This window comes from Balaenoptera borealis, assembly GCF_965194805.1.
Source record: "Balaenoptera borealis genome assembly, chromosome: 1".
Lineage (NCBI taxonomy): Eukaryota > Metazoa > Chordata > Mammalia > Artiodactyla > Balaenopteridae > Balaenoptera > Balaenoptera borealis.
In genome coordinates this window covers 60,685,789-60,710,995 of record NC_138860.1, presented here as the reverse complement: position 1 = coordinate 60,710,995, position 25,207 = coordinate 60,685,789, and the positions used below count along the sequence as shown (strand labels likewise).

The 25,207-nt window shown below is 37.4% G+C and overlaps 1 protein-coding gene across 1 annotated transcript in view; it reads right to left on the bottom strand.

The window, feature by feature from the left end:
* F5 (coagulation factor V) overlaps window positions 1-25,207 on the bottom strand; it is an 80,732-nt gene that overhangs the window by 43,394 nt on the left and 12,131 nt on the right. The window contains exons 4-6 of the mRNA XM_082354564.1: window positions 5,009-5,221; window positions 3,316-3,459; window positions 692-913 (exon numbers count right to left, since the gene is read on the bottom strand). Of these exons, the coding sequence (XP_082210690.1) occupies window positions 692-913; window positions 3,316-3,459; window positions 5,009-5,221 (579 nt within the window). The remainder of the gene's footprint in view (window positions 1-691; window positions 914-3,315; window positions 3,460-5,008; window positions 5,222-25,207) is intronic.

Genomic DNA, 25,207 nt, shown 5'->3' with positions numbered 1-25,207 from the left:
TTTTGGTAACACAATGATTTCCTATAGTGATATTTACTTATATTTACAGGAACCCTCCTCCTAACTGTTTTAAAGCAACAATGGGTAATAGACCGTTAGTTATTTTGTTTACCTGATACCATATAACAACCTAGGCTGATTTTCTCCCCCACTAGAATTCACTGATGTCCTTTAAAGCTCACTCCTCAGTTGGTTAGATATGTTTTTTCTATTCAACACATATCCACTGAGTTCCTCTTTGGGCCAGGCTCTGTGCTCATCTTGTTATGAAAGACAACTTTTTCATGTTAAAACTTTTACACTTTCGGTAACTTGGTGCTTCTATAAATTTACAGAAGTTTGAGCAGTTCCAATACCTAGTTCTTTTCCTTTAGCTGCATATTAAATAGCCCAAGAAAGAATATCTCTATGTATGTTTTTGTTTCCTTCCTCCTTTCTCCTTTCAAGGAAGTAGAGACCTCTTCGGCTTTTGCATCATTTTAAAAAATCTTTGTCAATTTCTCTACTTCCTCCATCCCCAACTAACGAGCTATAAGTCTAAGAGCAAAGTATCTAAATTCTGCTCTCAAGGACTAAGGAATGTATGTCTGGAGTGTGGATGGCTTGCAAAAGCAAAGGAAAATGAGGGAGTTAGTGCCTAGGAAGAAAGGATCCTACATTTGTAAGCAAGACTGTTGGAAGAATTTCTTGCCTTGAAAATGTTTTGGGATGAGCGAAGATATGACCCACTTTCCCTCTAGGCTCACGGTCATGTTTGCAGTTGTGGACGTAGCACTGACGAGAGTGACGGCTGAGATCTTATGATGGTTCTGCTCCAGGACCTGGCCGTTGAAATGAATGGAGAACAGTTCTGGCCCAGAGCTCATTCCAATCAGATGCCAACTGATGTGGTCATGGGCACAAACTGTTATATCTGAGGGAGAGAGAGAGAGAGATGGGGGCCAAAACAGGCAGTCAGCAGTCTGTGATAAAAAATTCACTCACCAGATACGTATTGAGCACCTGCTTTGCATCAGGCATTGTGCAAGGTTCCGGGGGGTATAGACACTCCCATTTTTGTTCCTGCCCTAGAAAAGCAGACATCTGAGTGGTGGGCAAACAAGCAGTCACAACTCATTACAATAAGTGGTACTATAGAGCCCAGAGATGGAGGACATTAGTTTAGAAACACAGGGATTGCTAAGGCCAAGGAGAGAAGAAAGTAGGTGACCAACCATCCTGGTTTACTGAGGACTGAGGGGTTTCCCAGGAGGCAGGATTTTCAGTATTAGAATTGAGAAAGTCCTCGGCAAGCCTGAGTAGTTGGTCACTCTAATACCAATCGGGGCTTAGCTGGAGGGAGTTGCCAGAGCCTCCAATAGGGCTGAGTTTAAGGGCCTAAACCTCTAATCCTAAAAGGGCTTGATCCTAACAGGAAGAAGATGTGAAGATGCTTTAAGGATTTTATACTGTTTCTTTACCCGCTGGTTGATTGTTTTAATGACAAGGCAGTGAGTTACTGTGTGGGTTATAGGATCTCCTTAAAATGCAGTGGACAAATCCTCAGTATACTGGGTCACTGGGAGCGTTTCATGGATGGAGTAATGAGAACTGAGTACAAAAGCGGTTTGGCTCCTTCTTGCTCCCACAGTGACTCAGAAAATGCTGGCTTGCTCTATAGGAGATTCCAACCTCTGGCTTCTATCCTTGGCTTGGGTTTTAAATTTCAGATCTCTAATCACTCGATACTAGATCTTGGGGCCATGAATCAGTCCCTTACCCAAAGAGGGGCTAAGAGCTTGTCTTTTTTAGACCACTGTAACAAGACCAATTCCTAGTATCACAGGTGAGAACAAGAAGCTGGAAGATAGGAGGCTTTGGTGGAAGAATTTATCTGCCTCCAATCAATGCTTATATTGGGTTGAGCATTTCATACATCTGTATTAGCGTTTATCATATTTATTCAATTTATACTGCCCCATAAGGCAGTTTTACAAGCATTAACTTTTCTCAGTTTCTACTACCAGCTACTTTCTACCCCAGCTAGTCTGTCTATTTCAACTATAAATTCATAAATTATATGCCCTGATAGAGTTATCAATTTTTATGTTTTCATATGGGTTATTTTGTCTTCTCCTTCTCTATATTTAGACAGATGATTTACTTTGCCAGGACACAGATACAATTTCTCTTTTGACCACTCCTCTCTAAGGCCCGTAGTATTAGACATGCTATGTTATCTGTAAAATAATTCTTAAACACCCTCTGCACCAGGATAGATGATTAACCCATTTTTTTATGAAAGCACATTGAGACAACTAACTGCTAAAAGCCACACTAAGGTAGAGAAGTGAGCAAGGTGTGAACTCAGATATGCTAACTCAGTTAACTAAGTTTTTAAACTCTGAATCAAAACCCAGGGTCATCTTAGTATATTTGTAATGACCCGGGTGGGAAGATAGAATCAAATGAAATGGAATACAATTTAAAAGCAATGTCCAGACCTCAACTCTTGACAAGTTTTATTTTTAGTAAGAGAAGCCATTTGTGATTTTCAGATATAGAGAACAGCCTCTATATAGAGCCTCTATATAGAGAAACTTAGTGTTTTGAAGCATAGTTTATTTAGTAAAGTAATAGTTTCATTTTTCCCATTTTTCCCCCACAGGATCTTTGGTTCTAGGTCATTTCTATCAGAGAGAATTAGAAGTGGTTTAGGTGGGGATCAGTTATTTTTCTCTTAACAATTGTTATGATTTTGCTTTTTCACAAGAGTCTACATGTAAATGAAAAGAGAAAAACATTCCATATGCCATTGAATATTACTCATCCATCATCTTTTGAAATGCTAGTAGTATTTTTGTATGTTAGATATTTCTCCTTATCTCCTGTTCATCTTCACTGTAAGTGTCTTCATTGCATTCTTCCTGCTGACCCTTCCTGCTGAGGATTGGCCTTGAACTCTGTTTCGTAGGGCTTCCTCTCTGGAAGAAAACATGGTCACCATGCAGCAGGGACCACACAACTCACTGAAGGAGACTAAGCTGATATCCTGGATGTCTTCCTGGAGATGTAGGCCAAGGTGAAACCTGCTCAGAGCACTACATGTAATAAGACTGCACACTACTTCTCTTGGGTAGCTTCTAATTTGTCTGTTGTACTTGCTAGTTAAAAAAAAAAAAAGATTAAACCTTGAGAACCACTGAACCAGATTACATCACCTTTCAGATTAGGAGTTAAAAAATAGTGAGTATGGTCAACTACCTTAGTGCCTTTAGGAAAACAATGGGATCAATGCTTCAACTATTTTTGGATAGTACACAGCCCACGTGTTACCTGGCATTGTCCCATTCACATAGCCATTGACTGTGTACATTAGGGATGATGTCTGGTTCCAGCTTTTACTTTCATCAAACACAGCAAACATCAGTACATGTTGCTTGTCAAACATCTTCTGTATCCCATCCTCAGTTAGGGTGCCTGTGAAAAAAGACATACTTTTAATAGCATCCCAGATAGAAGGCTCTCATTAGCTATTCCTAGATAACAGAGTTTAAGATAAGCAGCCAATCATAATGATGTCAACTGTAAAATGTTCTTATAAAAATAGCATCTATCAAGTAATAATGATTGAAGGCTTATTAAAATCCTGGTGCCACCTTGTTTATTCTGGCACCTGATAGCCTTGAGGAATGGGGCTTTAAAAGTAAATTTGATCTGGCACAGAGAGAAAACATTTGGTGACTGTCAAGGCTTTAGTAAAAGTATCCATTTCTTCCAGTGTCAATAAGTCAATGCAGGGACTTCCCTGGTGGTGCAGTGATTAAGAATCCACCTGCTAATGCAGGGGACATGGGTTCGAGCCCTGGTCCGGGAAGATCCCACATGTCGTGGAGCAACTAAGCCCGTGCACTACAACTACTGAGCCTGCACTGTAGAGCCCGTGAGCCACAACTACTGAGTCCATGCGCCTAGAGCCCGTGCTCCACAGGAGAAACCACCACAATGAGAAGCCCGCGCACCACAATGAAGACTAGCCCCCGCTCGCCGCCAACTAGAGAAAGCCTGTGCACAGCAACAAAGACCCAACGCAGCCAAAAATAAATAAATAAATAAATAAATTTATATTAAAAAAAAATAATGCATAGGTACCGTAGCTCATTTGGTAAAAGCATCACACTCCAAGTTTAATATAGCCATCTTGTAATGGGACACTAGAGAATTGGTTGAGAGGGTCAAGATTAATCCACTCTCATGAGTAAAAAATGCACCTGATAGTAAAATGAAAGAAGAGACTTTTATAAGTTTAAAATTTTTTCGGTGTCATCACAGTATCTTCTCTATACCAGGCAATGAAAATATGTATTTGTATAGTGAATGAATGAATTAGGAATGTATGTAGGTATGGTATGCGTGTATGTGTAGACAGATGGTGAATCCATCACATTATCTCCCACGGTGCAGTTTGTTGTGGTTGTTTGTTTTAATGAAAGATGGGATGAATTTGTTTGGGGTAAAATAAAAGTCCAAGCTTGCTCCTAAGAAGCCCAGCCAATGAAATTTCTTATAAAGTCAGTTGAGTGTGTTTGAAACCTACCACTCAAAGTGTTCAGTTTGTTTACAAGAAAGGAACCTGGAGTTTTGTGTGTTTATAGACCAAATGACCAACCCAAACCTCAGATATATTACTCAAAGTTCTTTCCAAGTACTCTCAGCAGAGTACAGATTGCTGTATACTTTCAAAAAGACTTGGCCTTGAGGTAAATGTTACGGATCATATGGGCATGGCAGCAGAACATACTCTCAGACAGAGATTTACTTGGGAGAGACTCCCAGGACCGAGATGAAGGAGGGGTTGAAGAAACAGAGGAAGATTGCAAATCCTCAAATACCAAAGTCAAATGATGATCTGGTTTCTGCACCCTTCTCTGCTTGATTTACGAAAAGATACCAAGACACTCTCAAGCATCATTCCATTATAGTATCTTTACCAATCCAACACCTTTGCTGTTTTTATTTATTTTTTTACCTTTCTTACAAATAAGCAGAGGTCCAATCAGTCCAGAGTTGAAGTCGTGTACCAGATTTTCATAGGAGTAATAGATATGTGTGAGGCACGGAGGGTCATCGTGGGTGGGCCCACTGTCCTCACTGATATTCCACTCATAGGTGTATTCTTGGCCCGGAGCTACAGAATCATCCATCCTCTCCACAGGGAATGTGTGGTCAGGGTAAGAAGCACCTGGAGACGTAAAAGCCGTGAAAACATCTGGATAGTTTCTGAGAACAACTTTTTCATCACTCTCAAGTCTGGGGGAACATAAGTTCTCTATGAAGATATATATGCCTTTCTATAGAAAGCCGTCATTATTTGGAAAGATTCACATATATCCACTTGTATGTCTATGTAATTATAAAGGCTTTGATCCATGGTGATCTGAAGTGAACAAGAAATGTTACTAGTACATTATTTAAAGTTTAGCAAGTTAATTTTCCAAAGTATCTAAATAATTATTATTTAAATATAATCAGATAAGTGAATCACCTTTGATCAGAAAATCATCTCAGAATATGAAGATGGGTTATATCTTCTCTGTGATGCATGACAAGACATCTTTTTTTTAATTTTTATATTTTTTATTGAAGTACAGTTGATTTACAGTGTTGTGTTAGTTTCTGATATACAGCAGAGTGATTCAATTATATAGCTATATCTATATGTTCTTTTATATATTATTTTCCATTATCATTTATTACAGGATATTGAATATAGTTCCCTGTGCTATACAGTAGGAGCTTGTTGCTTATCTATTTTATTTATAGCAGTTTGTATCTGCTAATCCCAAACACCTAATTTATCCCTCTCCCATCCCCTTTTCCCTTTGGTAACCATAAGTTTGCATTCTATGTCTGTGATCTGTTTCTGTTTTGTAAATAAGTTCATTTGTATCATATTTCAAATTCCACATATAAGTGATATCATGTATTTGTCTTTGTCTGATTTACTTCACTTAGTATGATAATCTCTAGGTCCATCCATGTTGCTGCAAATGGCATTATTTCATTTTTTTTTATGGCTGAGTAGTATTCCATTGTATATATATACCACATCTTCTTTATCCATTCATCTGTCAATGGACATTTAGGTTGCTTCCATGTCTTGGCTATTGTAAATAGTGCTGGTATGAACCTTGGGGTATATGTATCTTTCCAGATTAGAGTTTTGTCCAGATATATGCCCAGGAGTGGGATTGCTGGATCATATGGCAACTCTATTTTCAGTTTTTTGAGGAACCTCCATTCTGTTTCCATAGTGGCTGCACCAATATATGTTCCCACCAACAGTGTAGGAGGGTTCCCTTTTCTCCACACCCTCTCCAGCATTTGTTATTTGTAGGCTTTTAAATGATGCCATTCTGACTGTTGTGAGGTGATATCTCATTGTAGTTTTGATTTGCATTTCTCTAATAATTAACAATGTTGAGCATCTTTTCATGTGCCTATTGACCATCTTGTATGTCTTCTTTGGAATAGAAGTGTCTATTCAGGTCTTCTGTCCATTTTTTGATTGGGTTGTTTGGGTTTTTTTTGTTCTTGTTGTTGCCATTATTGAGTTGTATGAGCTGTTTGCACATTTTGGAGATTAAGTCCTTGTTGGCCACATCGTTTGCAAAAATTTTCTCCCAGTCTGTAGGTAAGATATCTTATATTTAATCGCCTGTTAGCATGGGTTTAAGTGGTTGTAAGTACACTCAGATCTGTTTATATATTGTTTTGCTCTGTATTTTATGTCTTCTTTCCAACTGATGCCACCCTTAGCCCTGTTTTATCAGTTTATCACACCTCCACCATCTGATTATCCCAAATCTTTCCCCAGAGTCTTAAAGTCTATCCTATATGCAGTCTAATTGTCCTTGTATAAAATATATCTACCGGGGCTTCCCTGGTGGCGCAGTGGTTGAGAATCTGCCTGCCAATGCAGGGGACACAGGTTCGAGCCCTGGTCTGGGAAGATCCCACATGCCACGGAGCAACTAGGTCCATGAGCCACAATTACTGAGCCTGCACGTCTGGAACCTGTGCTCCGCAGCAAGAGAGGCCGCGATAGTGAGAGGCCCGCACACCGCGATGAAGAGTGGCCCCACTTGTCACAACTAGAGAAGGCCCTCGCACAGAAATGAAGACCCAACACAGCCATAAATAAATAAATAAAAGACTTTCTCTCTATAAAAAAAAATATATATATATATCTACCGTCTGAAGTTTACATGCCTTACTTTGGTCCTTTGTGTACCCAAAGGCCCACTAGTAACACTTTCATGTGTATTCAACTTTCCCTACTGGTGAGAGACGGGGGAGGATATAGAAATGGTCTTCCTTATTGAAGAAAGGGAACTGTGATGCTGAAGAGTAAAAGCAGTGCAGAGGGTTGGGTGGGGCTTTCAACAACAAAGAGAAGATGTGGCCAGAGATGGAGCAAGTGAGGTCAGGAAGGGCAGAGGTCATTGTCATAGATAGCAAGTGGGAAGGGCAGTTTCTTCTGAGGCATTCCTCATTTAATTAGGTGAAAGTTTCACATCACTGGCTGGTGCCAGAATTTCTCTTTAGGATACAGTTATCTTTGTTTAGTACAACAGTCAATAAATTTCTTGAGGTGGAAGGTAAGACCATCAGACTGTAGATGTGGGTAGAAAATAAGGATCAGAAAAAAGGGCTAAAATGTTTTACATAATGGAGTAAAGGGCCAGTGGAAACTACTCTTACTGAAGTGACTGTAGTTTTTGAAAACAAATGGTTAGTTTCTTTTCTTCCCTTTCCTTCCTCCTCCCTGTTCCTTTTCTTCTCCTCTTTATTCCTCCCCACTGCTTTCTCTCTCTCTCTCTCTCACTCGGTCCCCCTTCCTTTCATCATCTTTATTAAGGTATAAGTTACAAACAATACAATTCACCAATTTTAAGTACAATTTTGCTGAATTTTGACAAATAAGTACAGTTCTATAGCTACCATCACTATTGAGGTACAGAAGATTTCCATCACTCCAAAAAGTTTCCATGTGCCATTTGTAGCCATACCTTCCCCTGTTCTCTGGACACATGCAACCGCTGATTTACTTTCTGTCACTATGTTTTACTTTCCTATATTGTCATATAAATGGAATGACACATCCATTGTGTTTGATTATAGTTAGTTAGTATGGTATACCTTCAATCCTTTACTTTTTATCTTTAACGTGGATTTCTTGAGTTCAGCATAAAGTTGGGTGTTGCTTTTTATTCAATCTTAAAATCTCTTAGTTGTCGTGTTCTTCCCATTTGCTTTTAATGTAATTATTGATACGGTTGGGTTTAAATCTACCATTCTGCTATAGTTTTCTATTTGTCCATCTGGCTTTTATTCATTATTTTCTTTTCTTTCCTACTTTCTTTTGGATTAATTGAGGTTTTTGTTTTTTTTTTTTAATTTTTGGCTGTGTTGGGTCTTCGTTGCTGTGTTCGGGCTTTCTCTAGTTGTGGCGAGCGGGGTCCACTCTTCATCGCGGTGTGCAGGCCTCTTACTGTCGCGGCCTCTCTTGTTGCCGAGCACAGGCTCCAGACGCGCAGGCTCAGTAGTTGTGGCTCACAGGCCTATTTGCTCCGTGGCATGTGGGATCTTCCCAGACCAGGGCTCGAACCTGTGTCCCCTGCATTGGCAGGCAGATTCTCAACCACTGCGCCACCAGGGAAGCCCAGTATATTTTATGTTTCCTTTTTATCTCCACTATTGGTTTATTAGCTTTGCTTTGTTTTATTGGCAATGCCCTTCAGCTTACAAAATACAACTTTAACTTATCATAGTCTACCTTCAAATAATCTTATACCATTTTACTTATATTATAAGAAACTTGCAATAGTATATTTCCATCTTCCCCCTCCCAGCCTTTGTGCTATGGTTGTCATCCATTTCACTTCTACATATATAATATACCCCAAAATAAACTGTCGTTATTTTTTGCTTTCCAGTTTAGATAATCAGTTATCTTTTTAAGAGATTAAAAATGAAGAAAAATTTTCTCCATACTTACCCATTTCTGGAATTTTTATCCCTTCTTGTGGCCCCAAATATCTCTCTGATATAATCTTTTTCTGCCTAAAGTACTTCTTTTAACATTTTTTTTCCTGGTCTGCTAATGAGAAATTGTTCCTGCTTTGTATGTCTAAAACAGTCTTTATTTTGCCTTCATTTTAAAAGAATATTTTTCCTTGGTATAGAATGTCAAGTGGACAGATTGTCTCCATCCCCCCACACCCAGTACTTTAAAGATGTCCCTAACTATCTTCTGGCTCGCGTTGTTTCTAATGATATCTGCTATCATTCTATGTTTTTTCCTCTGTGACTTTTTTTTAAAATTAATTAATTAATTAAATTTATTTTTTGGCTGCATTGGGTCTTCATTGCTGCACCTAGGCTTTCTCTAGTTGCGATGAGCAGGGGCTACTCTTCGTTGCAGTGTGCAGGCTTCTCATTTCAGTGGTGCCTCTTGTTGCGGAGCACAGGCTCTAGGTGCACAGGCTCAGTAGTTGTGGCACACGGGCTTAGCTGCTCCACGGCATGTGAGATCTTCCCGGACCTGGGATCGAACCCGTGTCCCCTGCATTGGCAGGTGGATTCATAACCACTGCGTCACCAGGGAAGCCCCCTCTCTGTGACTTATTTCCTCTGACTGTTTTCAACATTTTCTCTTCATCACTGGTTTTCAGCAATTTGATTATGATGTGCCTTGGTGTGGTTTTATTCATGTTTCTTCTTCTTGGTTTTGTTAAGCCTCCTGACTTTGTAGGTTTATAGTTTTCATCACAGTTTGAAAGTTTTCAGCCACTATTTCTTTGAATATTTTTTTCTGTCCCTTCCTTTTCTAGGATTCTAATTACAGTTTACCCTTGAACAACATGGTTTAAACTGTGCAGGTACACTTATACATGGTTTTTTTTCAACAAATATGTACTACACCATCCATGGTTGGTAGAATCTGCAGATGCAGAACCACAGATATAGAGGACAGACTAAAGTTACACGTGGATTTTCGACTGTGTGAAGGGTTGGTGCCCCAATCCCCACATTGTTTAAGGGTTAACTGTACACATATGTCAGATCACTTGATATTGTCCCATAGTTCACTGAAGCTCTGTTCATTTTGTTCAGTCATTTTTATTTGCATGTTTTTATTTTGGATAGTTTCTATCATTATGTATTAATGTTCTCTAATATTTCTTCTACAGTGTCTAATGTGCTGTTAATCTCATCCAGTGTACTTACCATTTCAGCTATTGTATTTATCTATAGAGGTTCCATTTATGTTTGTTTTTTTTTTTTAACATTCCATCTCTCTCCTCATCATGCTCATACTCTTCTCTACCTTCTAGAACATATGGAGAATATGTATAAGGGCTATCTTAATGTCTTTGCTTGCTACTACTATCATTTCTTTTTTAAAATTTAAATTTTATTTTAATATAGTTGATTCACAATGTTGTGTTAGTTTCAGGTGTGCAGCAGAGTGATTCAGTTATACATATACATATATTCATTCTTTTTTAGATTCTTTTCTCATATAGGTTATCCCAGAATATTGAGTAGAGTTCCCTGTGCTATACAATAGGTCCTTGTTGGTAATCTATCTTATATATAGTAGAGTGTGTATGTTCTTTTTCTGGATCTGTTTTTATTGATTGATTTTTTTCCTTGATTAAGGGTAATGATTCTCCTGATTTTTTGAACACATTAATTTTTATTAACATTGTGAGTTTTACATGTTGGTTTTGGGATTTTGTTTCATTCTTGTAACAAGTATTGGATTTTATGCTGACACATAGTTCAGACGCTTGGAATCAATTTTATACTTTCAAGTCTTATTTTTAAAGCTTTGTCATCTCCTGAGTGGCCTATAGTCTAGACTAATTTTGTCCAACTTCTGTTCCTTCTGGTGATTCTACCCAGTACCCATTTATTAAGAGGTCTTTCCACTTTTGATGGTGGGAACATACACTATTCCTGACCCTGTGTGTGGTCTAGGGGTTGTTCTGTCTGTTTCTTTTTGGTGGTATTTACCTTACCATTAACACTTTCCTCACATACATGTGCATATTAGTACTTAGTTGAAGACTTGACAGGACCTCTCACTGGATTCGCAAGAGCTCTTTCTCTGTGGCTGTACCATTCTCTCTAGGACTCTGCCCTACAAATCACAGGTTCTAGACACTATGGCCTACCCAAAGTCTAAACTCTATTTCTTCAACTCAAAGAGACTGCTGGGCTCTGTTTGGGTTCACCCTCATTGTGCTGTGCCCTGGAAACTCTTTCCAGGCAGAGGGCTCACCTCATTTGTTGTTATTCCCTCATGGATCATTCTCTTGCATTGTCTATTGTTCAGTGTCTGAAAACTGTTTCATGTTATTTTGTCTGCCTGTCTAATTGTTAAGCAAAAGGGTAAATATGGTCCCTCATGTCCAAAAGCCAGACTCTGAGATGTTGAATTTCTATAAGAAATAGTTTATGTTGTAGCAGTGTCAGCTACCCTTGTCTAATTGCACATCATCAGGAAAATCTATTCCACTCAGAAACACTCATGTGAATATGCATGGCATCAGCATACATTTGGGCTCTTCAGATGGGAGTGGGAAACAAGGCATATGCATCCATCAGCAATGGGGCATTTAGGCACTGCAGCAACATGCATTGCTGTACCACATGAGGTTCTGAGTATGGAAGCCATAAGGTAGAAGATTTGAATAGGTACGTCTAGATTCACTGACATGTTCTCCATAGGACACCATTCTATGTATGGAAGAGAATACAACCAAACTTGAAGTAATATTGTAGTCATGATTTCATTTGCTTTAGAGATAGGAAACAAAGATGGACTTTAATACCCTCAGAAGCTGCCAATTTATTGTAGATGATTAAGCTTAGACCATAGGGGAAAAAAAAGACTAGTTATGGGTGGACCATAAAGTCTTTACTGAAGACAGGAGACTGAATCAGGTTACTATTAGGTCAACACAAATCCAACTGTGTCAACTCATTCCATCAAACTTTTGTCTTACCCACAGGATAAAGACTAAGTTTGTTACTATGGCAGCTGAAGTTATTCATGAGTTTGCCCAGTCTACCTATCCAGTATCATCTCCATTTGTATCTCTATGCCATGCATATTTTGTACTCCACAGCAATTTACTATGTCTAAAATATATTCCAAGTTTGCACTCTTCTCTGTATCTCTATAGGCATCAATCTAGGACAAGCCTAGACTCCAGAATTAGCCTGTTAACTGGTCACTGGGATTCTGGCATAAGAGGACCCTCATAATCTATTTCCCAGCCTGTAGACAGAATGATCCCTTAAAACCCCATATCTTACTTTGCCATGTTCCTGCTTAAAATCCTGACAATGGCCTCTTATTTCTCAAAATCCTTAACATCGACCACAGGTCCATTTATGATCTACCCCTACTTCTCTCTCCATTCTCAACATGTGTCACTTTTCCCCTTGTTTACTATGTATCAGTCACACTTGGGTCTCCTTTTAGTTTCCCAGAAATGCCAAGTTACATCCTAGCTCAGGGTCTTTGTAGATATTATTCCCTCTGCCTAGAGTGTTCTTCCTCTTCTTCTTCCTTTGGATAAATGTGTGCTCATCCTTCAGATGTCAAGTGTAAGCTTACTTCTTCCCTGATCTATGATTGTGCTGTTTTTTTTTTTCTTTTACAGCACTCACCACAATTTATAATTAAGTATTGATATGTGTGAGATTATATGATTAATTTTATTTCTTCCTACTAGATAATAATTATTTGTACCATGCACATTTCTGTCACTAGAATATGAGCGACTCAAAGACAGGTGCTGGATTGTATTTGTCTTAGTATCTCTGGTGCCTTTCACAGTACCTAGCATGGAGAAGGTGCTCAATGAATGTTTATCGAACTCTTAAGATTTAAGGTCCTATGGTCTAGAAGCAAGGTCATAAAGTCTAAACTCATGTGTATGTTTGTTAGAATTGCATGGTATTAAAACATATTAAATGCCAACATTAACAATATGGAGATATTATATAAGAATCTGGTTGCTGGTTTCTCTTAAAGAATAACAACAACAACAAATAAAAACCTGGAGATCTGGTGGCACTGGATCAAATTCCTGCATAGAATTTGGCTGGATCTGAGTCCTGGATGCCCCCTTCAGATAGGACACTAGCTATCTGATCACCAGTCCCTACTGGACTAAGTTTTTCATTGAATTACCCTCCTGGCTGCTGTAGGCATCTAAGTTTGTGACCCTTGTGCTAGTGAAAAGCTTAACACGGGACTCTGTTGTATCTTTTTTTTCCCCACAAAAGATATCCTTTTGACACTGATAACCAATATTTAATAGGCTGAACTTTCACTCCGTTGATAAAAGGATTTGAGTGTTAAAATTATCAGGAGCTGAGAAATGTTAAAAGCTGAAATAACTTCCTGTGAATAATAATATTATTCCAGTCTAAGTCAAAAAGAAAAAAGAGTTTATGAGGAAGAGTCTTTGCTAATCAACACAATGAATTACCTCTGGAAAGTTGCAAAATAGCTTTGGTAGCAAAGCACAAACAGGACTGATAAGGAGATCTGCCCTCTCAGGTTAAACATTGACTGTTGACTGGAATTCAAATGGCAAGTTGTTGACTAAAGCTATGTTGAATCAAGCATGATGACCCTTATTCAATGCTTCATGCTTTGTGATCTCATGAAGTTAAAAAATGATGTTTCTGGACGTAATACTTCCACTGTTCCAACTGTGATTCTACTATAGGAAATTCCTATAGTAGCAAATGGCATTCATAAGCTCTCAAAAGGACAAAATGTGATATTCTTTGTAGGGTGAGAGAGAACTTTTGAAGTTCTTCCTCTTTCTCTGGATAAACATATCCTATAGGTCAGTTTACTCATTCTCTGATCTCTGATATATATCATATAATTTCACAAATATTTAATTGAAAATTGTAATGATACTATAATTAAAATATTTGTGAAATTATATGATTAATGATACTTTTCCTGCTAGACTGTGGGAGAAAGTACATGAGTTTGCAGGCAAGAATTGAAATTTCTTGGTTGTACTACTTGCTAACTGTATGAATTTGGGAAAATTTCTTAACCTCCCTTTCAGCCTCAGTTTTCTCATTCATAACTTAAGATAATATAATCATTTCCTAGCAATAATATTATCATTTTGATGGGTTCTGAGGACTGAAAACTATATGTAAAATGTCTGGCACCTAACCAATGCTATGGCAACCTGTGCTAATATACTTTAGTATTTTGGCTATTTCCTTTCCAAGCCATTTTTAAATTAACATAACCTCTTTCATTTATGAAGAAATGAACTTCATACTTCTGATATGATTTATCTTGTGTTCTTAATTTCTCTTAATACACGTGAGAAAGACTGAATCTATTCTAAAGGGGGTAAGAACTGGTAGTAAGATCAGGTAACTGCTCACAATCACCGACAAAATTAATACGTTTCAGAGCAGGTGGAAAATAACACATGGTCTCTACTTTCCAATCTGGTCCTCAGTCCCTCAGTTTAGTTCAGTAATGATTGTCATCATCATCATCTATGTTCCAGGCTCTGGGTTAGGTGCCAGGGCACAAATGTAAGGAAGACAGCTGGAGACCCTGAGGGGCTCACAGCCCAGTTAATAGTAGATTACATGCTGGTGCACTGGTTGTGATGGATTTCACTTCTAGATTTCTTCTAGGGCCACTTCAATGGAGAAGCCATAATCAGAACACATTGTTCAACTGTAATGAGAGCAACCAATATAATTTTCTAAGAATCACATAAGAGGTCCTAACACATGCTAGATATAGCAGCGTAACCAATTATCCAACAATGTCAAACTTAATTTTAAATGGTGTTACATATCCAGGTTTATTTGAACACTTAATGGTTTTTAATGTCTACCTCATCGACCAGAGTAAATTACTGAGAATTTCACATCCACATGTTAATTAAACATAAGATAAAGAGACAGCAGAAGCAAGAAGAACTACAATCCTGCAGCCTGTGGAACAAAAACCACATTCACAGAAAGATAGACAAGATGAAAAGGCAGAGAGCTATGTACCAGATGAAGGAACAAGATAAAACCCCAGAAAAACAACCAAATGAAGTGGAGATAGGCAACCTTCCAGAAAAAGAATTCAGAATAATGATAGTGAAGATGATCCAAGACCTCAGAAAAAGAATGGAGGCAAAGATTGAGAAGATGCAAGAAATGCTTAACAAAGACCTAGAAGAATTAAAGAACAAACAAACAGAGATGAACAATACAATAATTGAAATGAAAACTACGCTAGAAGGAATCAATAGCAGAATAACTGAGGCAGAAGAACGGGTAAGTAACCTGGAAGACAGAATGGTGGAATTCACTGCTGTGGAACAGAATAAAGAAAAAAGAATGAAAAGAAACGAAGACAGCCTAAGAGACCTCTGGGACAACATTAAACGCAACAACATTCGCATTATAGGGGTCCCAGAAGGAGAAGAGAGAGAGAAAGGACCAGAGAAAATATTTGAAGAGATTATAGTCAAAAACTCCCTTAACATGGGAAAGGAAATAGCCACCCAAGTCCAGGAAGCACAGAGAGTCCCATACAGGATAAACCCAAGGAGAAACACGCCGAGACACATAGTAATCAAACTGGCAAAAATTAAGACAAAGAAAAATTATTGAAAGCAGAGAGGGAAAAATGACAAATAACATACAAGGGAACTCTCATAAGGTTAACAGCTGATTTCTCAACAGAAACTCTACAAGCCAGAAGGGAGTGGCATGACATATTTAAAGTGATGAAAGGGAAGAACCTACAACCAAGATTACTCTACCCGGCAAGGATCTCATTCAGATTCGATGGAGAAATCAAAAGCTTTACAGACAAGGAAAAGCTAAGAGAATTCAGCACCACCAAACCAGCTCTACAACAAATGCTAAAGGAACTTCTCTAAGTGGGAAACACAAGAGAAGAACAGGACCTACAACAACAAACCCAAAACAATTAAGAAAATGGTCATAGGAACATACATATCGATAATTACCTTAAACGTGAATGGATTAAATGCTCCAACCAAAAGACACAGGCTTGCTGAATGGATACAAAAACAAGACCCATATATATGCTGTCTACAAGAGACCCACTTCAGACCTAGGGACACATACAGACTGAAAGTCAGGGGATGGAAGAAGATATTCCATGAAAATGGAAATCAAAAGAAAGCTGGAGTAGCAATACTCATATCAGATAAAATAGATTTTAAAATAATGTTACAAGAGACAAGGAAGGACATTACACAATGATCAAGGGATCAATCCAAGAAGAAGCTATAACAATTATAAATATATATGCACCCAACATAGGAGCACCTCAATACATAAGGCAACTGCTAACAGCTATAAAAGAGGAAATCAACAATAACACAATAATAGTGGGGGACTTTAACATCTCACTTAAACCAATGGACAGATCATCCAAAATTAAAATAAATAAGGAAACAGAAGCTTTAAATGACACTATAGACCAGACAGATTTAATTGATATTTATAGGACATTCCATCCAAAAACAGCATATTACACTTTCTTCTCAAGCACGCATGGAACATTCTCCAGGATAGATCACATCTTGGGTCACAAATCAAGCCTCAGTAAATTTAAGAAAATTCAAATCATATCAAGCATCTTTTCTGACCACTACGCTCTGAGATTAGAAATGAATTATAGGGGAAAAAACATAAAAAAACGCAAACACATGGAGGCTAAACAATACGTTACTAAATAACCAAGAGATCACTGAAGAAATCAAAGAGGAAATCAAAAAATACCTAGAGACAAATGACAATGAAAACACGACGATCCAAAACCTATGGGATGCAGCAAAAGCAGTTCTAAGAGGGAAGTTTATAGCTATACAGCCTACTTCAAGAAACAAGAAAAATCTCAAATAAACAATCTAACCTTACACCTAAAGAAACTAGAGAAAGAAGAACAAACAAAACCCAAAGTTAGCAGAAGGAAAGAAATCATAAAGATCAGAGCAGAAATAGATGAAATAGAAACAAAGAAAACAATAGCAAAGATCAATAAAACTAAAAGCTGGTTCCTTGAGAAGGTAAACAAAATTGATAAACCATTAGCCATACTCATCAAGAAAAAGAGGGAGAGGACTCAAATCAATAAAATTAGAAATGAAAAAGAAGTCACAGCAGACACCGCAGAAATACAAAGCATCCTAAGAGACTACTACAAGCAGCTCTATGCCAATAAAATGGACAACCTGGAAGAAATGGACAAATTCTTAGAAAGGTATAACCTTCCAAGACTGAACCAGGAAGAAATAGAAAATATGAACAGACCAATCACAAGTAATGAACTTGAAACTGTGATTAAAAATCTTCCAACAAACAAAAGTCCAGGACTGGATGGCTTCACAGGTGAATTCTATCAAACATTTAGAGAAGAGCTAACACCCATCCTTCTCAAGCTCTTCCAAAAAATTTCAGAGGGAGGAACACTCCCAAACTCATTCTATGAGGCCACCATCACAGTGATACCAAAACCAGACAAAGATACTACAAAAAAAGAAAATTACAGACGAATATCACTGATGAATATAGATGCAAAAGTCCTCAACAAAATACTAGCAAACAGAATCCAACAACACATTAAAAGGATCATACACCATGATCAAGTGGGATTTATCCCAGGGATGCAAGGTTTCTTCAATATATGCAAATCAATCAATGTGATACACCATATTAACAAATTGAAGAATTAAAACCATATGATCATCTCAATAGATGCAGAAAAGGCTTTTGACAAAATTCAACACCCATTTATGATAAACACTCTCCAGAAAGTGGGCATAGAGGGAACCTACCTCAACATAATAAAGGCCATGTACAACAAACCCACAGCAAATATCATTCTCAATGGTGAAAAACTGAAAGCATTTCCTCTAAGATCAGGAACAAGACAAGGATATCCGCTCTTGCCACTATTATTCAACACAGCTTTGGAAGTCCTAGCCATGGCAATCAGAGAAGAAAAAGAAATACAAGGAATCCAAATTGGAAAAGAAGTAAAACTCTCACTGTTTGCAGATGACATGATACTATACATAGAGAAACCTAAAGATGCCACCAGAAAACTACTAGAGCTAATCAATGAATTTGGTAAAGTTGCAGGATACGAAATTAATGCACAGAAATCTCTTGCATTCCTATACACTAATGATGAAAAATCTGAAAGAGAAATTAAGGAAACACCCCAACACCATTGCAACAAAAAGAATAAAATACCTAGGAATAAACCTACCTAGGGAGACAAAAGACCTGTATGCAGAAAACTATAAGATACTGATGAAAGAAATTAAAGATGATACCAACAGATGGAGAGATATACCATGTTCTTGGATTGGAAGAATCAATATTGTGAAAATGACTACACTACCCAAAGCAATCTACAGATTCAATGCAATCCCTATCAAATTACCAATGACATTTTTTACGGAGCTAGAACAAAAAATCTTAAAATTTGTATGGAGACACAAAAGACCCCGAATAGCCAAAGCAGTATTGAGGGAAAAACACGGAGCTAGAGGAATCAGACTCCCTGACTTCAGCCTATACTGTAAAGCTACAGTAATCAAGACAATATGGTCCTGGCACAAAAACAGAAACATAGATCAATGGAACAAGATAGAAAGCCCAGAGATAAACCCATGTACCTATGGTCAACTAATCTGTGACAAAGGAGGCAAGGATATACAATGGAGAAAAGACAGTCTCTTCAATAAGCGGTGCTGGGAAAACTGGACAGCTACATGTAAAAGAATGAAATTAGAACACTCCCTAACACCATACACAAAAATAAACTCAAAATGGATTAGAGACCCAAATGTAAGACCGGACACTATCAAACTCTTAGAGGAAAACATAGGAAGAACACTCTTTGACATAAATCACAGCATGATCTTTTTTGATCCACCTCCTAGAGTAATGGAAATAAAAACAAAAATAAACAAATGGGACCTAATGGAACTTAAAAGCTTTTGCACAGCAAAGGAAACCATAAATAAGACGAAATGAGAACCCTCAGAATGGGAGAAAATATTTGCAAATGAATCAACGGACAAAGGATTAATCTCCAAAATATATAAACAGCTCATGCAGCTCAATATTATAAAAACAAACAACCCAATCCAAAAATGGGCAGAAGACCTAAATAGACATTTCTCCAAAGAAGACATACAGATGGCCAAGAAGCACATGAAAAGCTGCTCAACATCGCTAATTATTAGAGAAATGCAAATCAAAACTACAATGAGGCATCACCTCACACCAGTTAGAATGGGCATCATCAGAAAATCTACAAACAACAAATGCTGGACAGGGTGTGGAGGAAAGGGAACCCTATTGCACTGTTGGTGGGAATGTAAATTGATACAGCCACTGTGGAGAACAGTATGGCGGTTCCTTAAAAAACTAAAAACAGAATTACCATATGACCCAGCAATCCCACTCCTGGGCATATACCCAGAGAAAACCATAGTTCAAAAAGAAACATGCGGGACTTCCCTGGTGGCGCAGTGGTTAAGAATCCACCTGCCAATGCAGGGGACACGGGTTCGAGCCCTGGTCAGGGAAGATCCCACGTGTCGTGGAGCAACTAAGCCCGTGTGCCACAACTACTGAAGCCCGTGTGCCTAGAGCCTGTGCTCCACAGCAAGAGAAGCCACTGCAATGAGAAGCCCGTGCACTGCAGCGAAGAGTAGCCCCCATTCACCACAACTAGAGAAAGCCTGTGCACAGCAATGAAGACCCAATGTACCCATAAATAAATAAATAAATTTACAGAATAAAGTTGAAAAAAAAATTAAAAAAAAAAAAAAGACACATGTACCCCAATGTTCACTGCAGCACTATTTACAATAGCCAGGTCATGGAAGCAACCTAAATGCCCATCGACAGACGAATGGATAAAGAAGATGTGGTACATATATACAATGGAATATTACTCAGCCATAAAAAGGAACGAAATTGGGTCATTTGTTGAAACGTGGATGGATCTACAGACTGTCATACAGAGTGAAATAAGTCAGAAAGAGAAAAACAAATATCGCATATTAACACATATATGTGGAACCTAGAAAATGGTACAGATGAACCGGTTTGCAGAGCAGAAATTGAGACACAGATGTAGAGAACAAACATATGGACACCAAGGGGGGAAAGTGGCCAGGGTTGGGGGCGGTGGTGGTGGGATGAATTGGGAGATTGGGATTGACATGTATACACTGATGTGTATAAAACGGATAACTAATAAGAACCTGCTGTATAAAAAAATACATAAAATAAAATTTAAAAATTAAAAAAAAGATTATTATAAGTGGAATATATATTAAAAAAAACACATAAGATAAATTTCAAATAATTGAATGAATGATTTTAATTGTTTCTATACTAAAAGATTAATTATGCACATATTGAAACAAATAAATTTGCATATGGAGATAGATTCTGTAATTATACTGAGTGAGGATTACTAATGAGACAGTTTGGGGATAAGTTTTCAATGCTTTAATTCTTTTCCTTGCAAAGTATTTTATTTTACCTTTCATCTACAATAAAACAGGCATGTTGTATATTTGTTTTTACAACCTATATAACATGAGGTATGAAATATAAATAGCTATTTAGAGGAAGCATTTATGAAATACATTTTTGGCAAATCTGATTTTGACTTTGTAATCAAAACGGAAAGTTTAAAACTCTTAACTGAAAAGATGAGAAATAGACAGGAAAGACTATTATGCTAGAGCACAAAATGTCCTTGTTTAACTTCTCGCTAGAATAAATTCTTTATACAAGGGCAGCCCTTTATTTCATATTTTTTCAATTCTGTTCACTTCCTGCTTAGTCCATAGTCAGCTTTGTTATTTGTTTACCCTTGTCATGATGAACTAATTATTTGCCAAGAGGCTCTGAGTTTTTTTTTTTCAAATGTAAAATGGTGCGTACAAGCTTTGGAAAAGTGAAGTTACATAAAGAGCCACTTTGGTCACCCATTAGGGTGCTTGTTCATGAAATCCTCCCTCGTTATTTTTTTTTTTTGGACAGCTCTTTTCCTCTCCATTTAATAAACTTAGTGAACAGTTCAGTGTGCATTTAAAGATTCAGAACATTCTTTTAGAAGCTATAATTTAGGCAGTGGGCAAATTAGAGTGCTGATGTTTTGTAAAGAGCCTGGTTTCATTGTACAGGGCGTGCAAGTCTCTTTCATAGGAGAGTTCATAGTTTTTAGATTTACAAGAATTATTATATTAGCCCTTACAGTTTGTTTCAGGTATTTATCATATACTCAAAGAAGTACCTATATAAGCCCAAAATATCCAGATGCAAAGTGAAAAATGTAATTGACTACATGATGTCAAGCATTGGAATGTTTTGAAAAAATATTTTTTCATATAGAGAATTTGGCAACACTTAGATGCAAAGAACACTATCTGGTGGAAAAGTTATTTATTTACTTGCTCATTTACTTATTTATTATTTGGAGAGTTGGCTTACCAGCAGACAGCTGGATATTATAGAACTAATTTTGTTGTATAGTACTCATAATGCAACTCACACATTTAAATTGTGAGAATATAAATCAAAGAATAATATTAAGATTCCCTCTGAAAGAAACTTTTAAAGGTAATGGACCAAAACAGCTTCAGAGATCTTACTGGACAACAAAATTTGCTCAAAGGTGTAGCATTATAATCAAACAGTTCAGCATGTACTGGCTATAGAGTTTCTGAAATTTTAGCCTCAAACTGAAATTCTTTTAGTGATAAAAAGTTTTAAAATGATTAAGTACAGCTGCAGATATTTTATTTACTGGTTTAAAAACATATTGCTATTAAATACATTTCTAAAAGGAATGTTCTTGTAAGCATTTTTATGAATCACAATTTGTCTATCCTGCCAAAAGGGTTACCCATCATTGCCCTACGTAACACTGTACACCTGGGGACGGGGTGCAACTGGGAGTAATTTGAAAACACCATGCTACAACTTGGCATTTATGTCAGATGCTTCCAGTTTATGGATGAAAGGCCATCATGAGACTTCCACACTAAATACAGTAACATCTTTCCTTGCCAGGACTCAGATTTCCAATTATCTCCTAACTAAAGCATAGCCAAGAATTAAAAAAGCAACAAGGTTCCTGGACAACCAAAATAAATGTTACATAATCCATGCATAAAAGCTCAGGGTCTTTACCTGTAGACAATACCAGAGACAGTAATGTAGTTTGTATACTCTTAGACTGCACACAGTTCTAACATTTGTGGATCTTTATAAAATCTCAAAGTAGAGTGGAAGTAATGGTTTAGAAAGGGATTCGAATTTTCCTCCTTACTCTTCTGTTTTAAAACAAGTCTAGGAAAGTATAACGTTTAGAAAGATTTGCATCCAAAGTGATTAAAAGAAAGTATCTTACACTTAAAGAAGGAAACCTCAAACTATCTGGAAAACATTCTTATCCGAAACAACTCATTCATTATGTCCTCCTGGACAACTGAAGTTTTCTATGCAATTTTAGTTCATTTTGTCATCTAAATTCCATCGTGGAGTTCTATTTCATTTGAGTGGAAATAAAATGACAAGCAGTATATAAAGCCAAGGTCTTCATTCAACCTAAGCTTCTGGAAACAAAATTTAATGCCTGCAATATAAACAGCCATGAAAGAACCACAGCAATAACACTATCCTTATTGTGTGCAACTGTGTGCCAAAAACCTTACATATATTATGACTAACCCTTGCAATAACTTTAGATGGGAGGAATTGCTATCCCCATTTTATAGACATAAAACTGAGAGTTAGAGGTAAAGGAAATCTTCTAGGTAAACTTAGGGTTCAAACCCAGGTCATTCTGGCTCTAAAGCCAGCATTCTTTCCATGGCTACCTTTTTCTTCTAGCTGATGACAGTAGATCTCCAAATCTGTAGTGGGGCTCAAGGATTAATTCCCAGATAAGGGCGATTGCTGTCTAGGTTGTATCATTCACTGATTAGATCAAGCAGACACACAGGCAAGAATTGAGTCCTCTTTCAAGCCACTTATATTGTTTCAACCTCCCACCATTTGTCTCACAAATATCTACCTCTGAGATAAAGGAATCTGGATTCTCTTGTAGCTGACTCAGCATGTAGTTAATTTATTTCCACTCCTGAAAAAATAGTTCAAACCATAGAAGGAGGCTATGAGTGAGGGTGAGTGTCAGACATGAAGGAGGAAGAGATGTTTTATTCTCAGAGAGGGCATGATAAAATGAATAGAAGGCTTGTCTTCTTTTTTATTTGTATTTTTCACTGCAAAGGACACTTTTTAGCTGTTTACTAGATTTGCATCTCATTTCTAAGATAACATTTGACTTTCCCCATCAATCTGTGCTTACCTTTCTCAGACTCATGAAACCAGGGGCAATAACCAAGTGACCAATGGAAGTGGTGGGAGCATTTTAAATAATTGCTCATAAGTGATTCTGGCTGTAGGGGAGTGTAGGGACAAATAAACAGTAAAGGAAGGGGGATACTGTTGCAAGGTTCATTCCCTGTGCAAACAGCTTAGCTGGAATACAAAGTCCACAACGCTTACCTCCTCCCACATCTGAAAGAGAACCTGCATGGGACATTCTGAGGGTTCTCCCCTCGTGCATTGTGTTGCTGAATTCCTGATGCAGTCATCTGGAATCCTTATAAGTAGGTGATTCTTCACTATGTCACTATGCCATTGCATGCTACCTCACCCAGAGTCTTGCCAAAGTGCCTTTTTAAGATGCCTGAAATTACAGTTAATGCTTCATTGTTTTTCCTCAAGCCAAATATTGAGTGATAATACTAATAGCCCTGGGGAGGTTAGTTCACTGACTTATTATCAGTCATTTATATATTGTCAGAATGAGTTTGATAACAATTTACATAGGAAACAATAAATATAAAAGTCACTTTCTAATCCCTATATTGTCAAATAAATATTAAATTATTTGAGCATATTTTTAAATTTTTAATTGAGATATAATTGACATATAACATTGTAATTTGAACACATTTTGATTGAAGAATTACCTTTACCATCATAGCTAATATTTATCAAGTGCTTATTATATGCCACGCATTGTTCTAATATTTCATGACAACAAACCTATATGAGGTAAGTGTAATTACTATCCCCATTTTATAGATGAGAAAGATGAGGCACAGAGAGGTTAAGTAACTTTTCAGAAGTCACACAGCTAATAAGTGTCTCAGCCAGGATTTGCACCAGGCGTCTAGTTCCAGAACCTACATTGTAAACCACTCTCCTATTCAGTTCTTCTCTTCAAAGGTATAATGTCTGGAACACATGGGAAAAAGAAGATTTGTGAATCATGAAGGATTAAAATTTATTTTTAAATGTTATTATACCAATATCTATTACAATATGGATAACTTTCTTATATCAGTTCCTAACAGAACTCTGCTCTGCTTAATGTGGTCTGAACATCAACATAATGGAAATAATCAGAACAGTATCAACATGGGTACTTACCATCCTGAGGCTGATGCAGTCATTTTTATCACCACCATCTTCATGATCTTCACCATCATTGTTATCATCATCATCATTGTCATTATTTATTGAGGGCTTACCAGGTTCCAGGAACCACGTTTAGTTTGTTACCTAAGTGATCTCATTTGATCCTCAAAGTAATCTTATGGAATGAGTATAATCGTTCTCATTTTATAGACGAGAAAACTGAGGCTCAGAGATGCTAAGGTCATAGAACCAGAAATTGTAAAGCTGGAATTTGAATTTAAGTCTGCCTTCAAAGCTTATGTTCTTAAGTACTTCACTATGTCCAAAATTTTAATACTACTTCTACTACCACCGTCACCACCAAATATCACTTATTAAGTGCCATCTATGTGCCAGGCTAGTCCTATGTTGCTATTTCGAACTATGTCTCATGAGCCAAATCCAGTCAGCTGCCTGTTTTTGTAAATAAACTTTTATTGGGACATAGCCATGTGCATCCATTTACATATCGTCTATGGCTGCTTTTGTACTAAAGAGTAGAGTTGAGTAGTTGCAACAGAGATTCCATAGCTCACAAAGCCCAAAA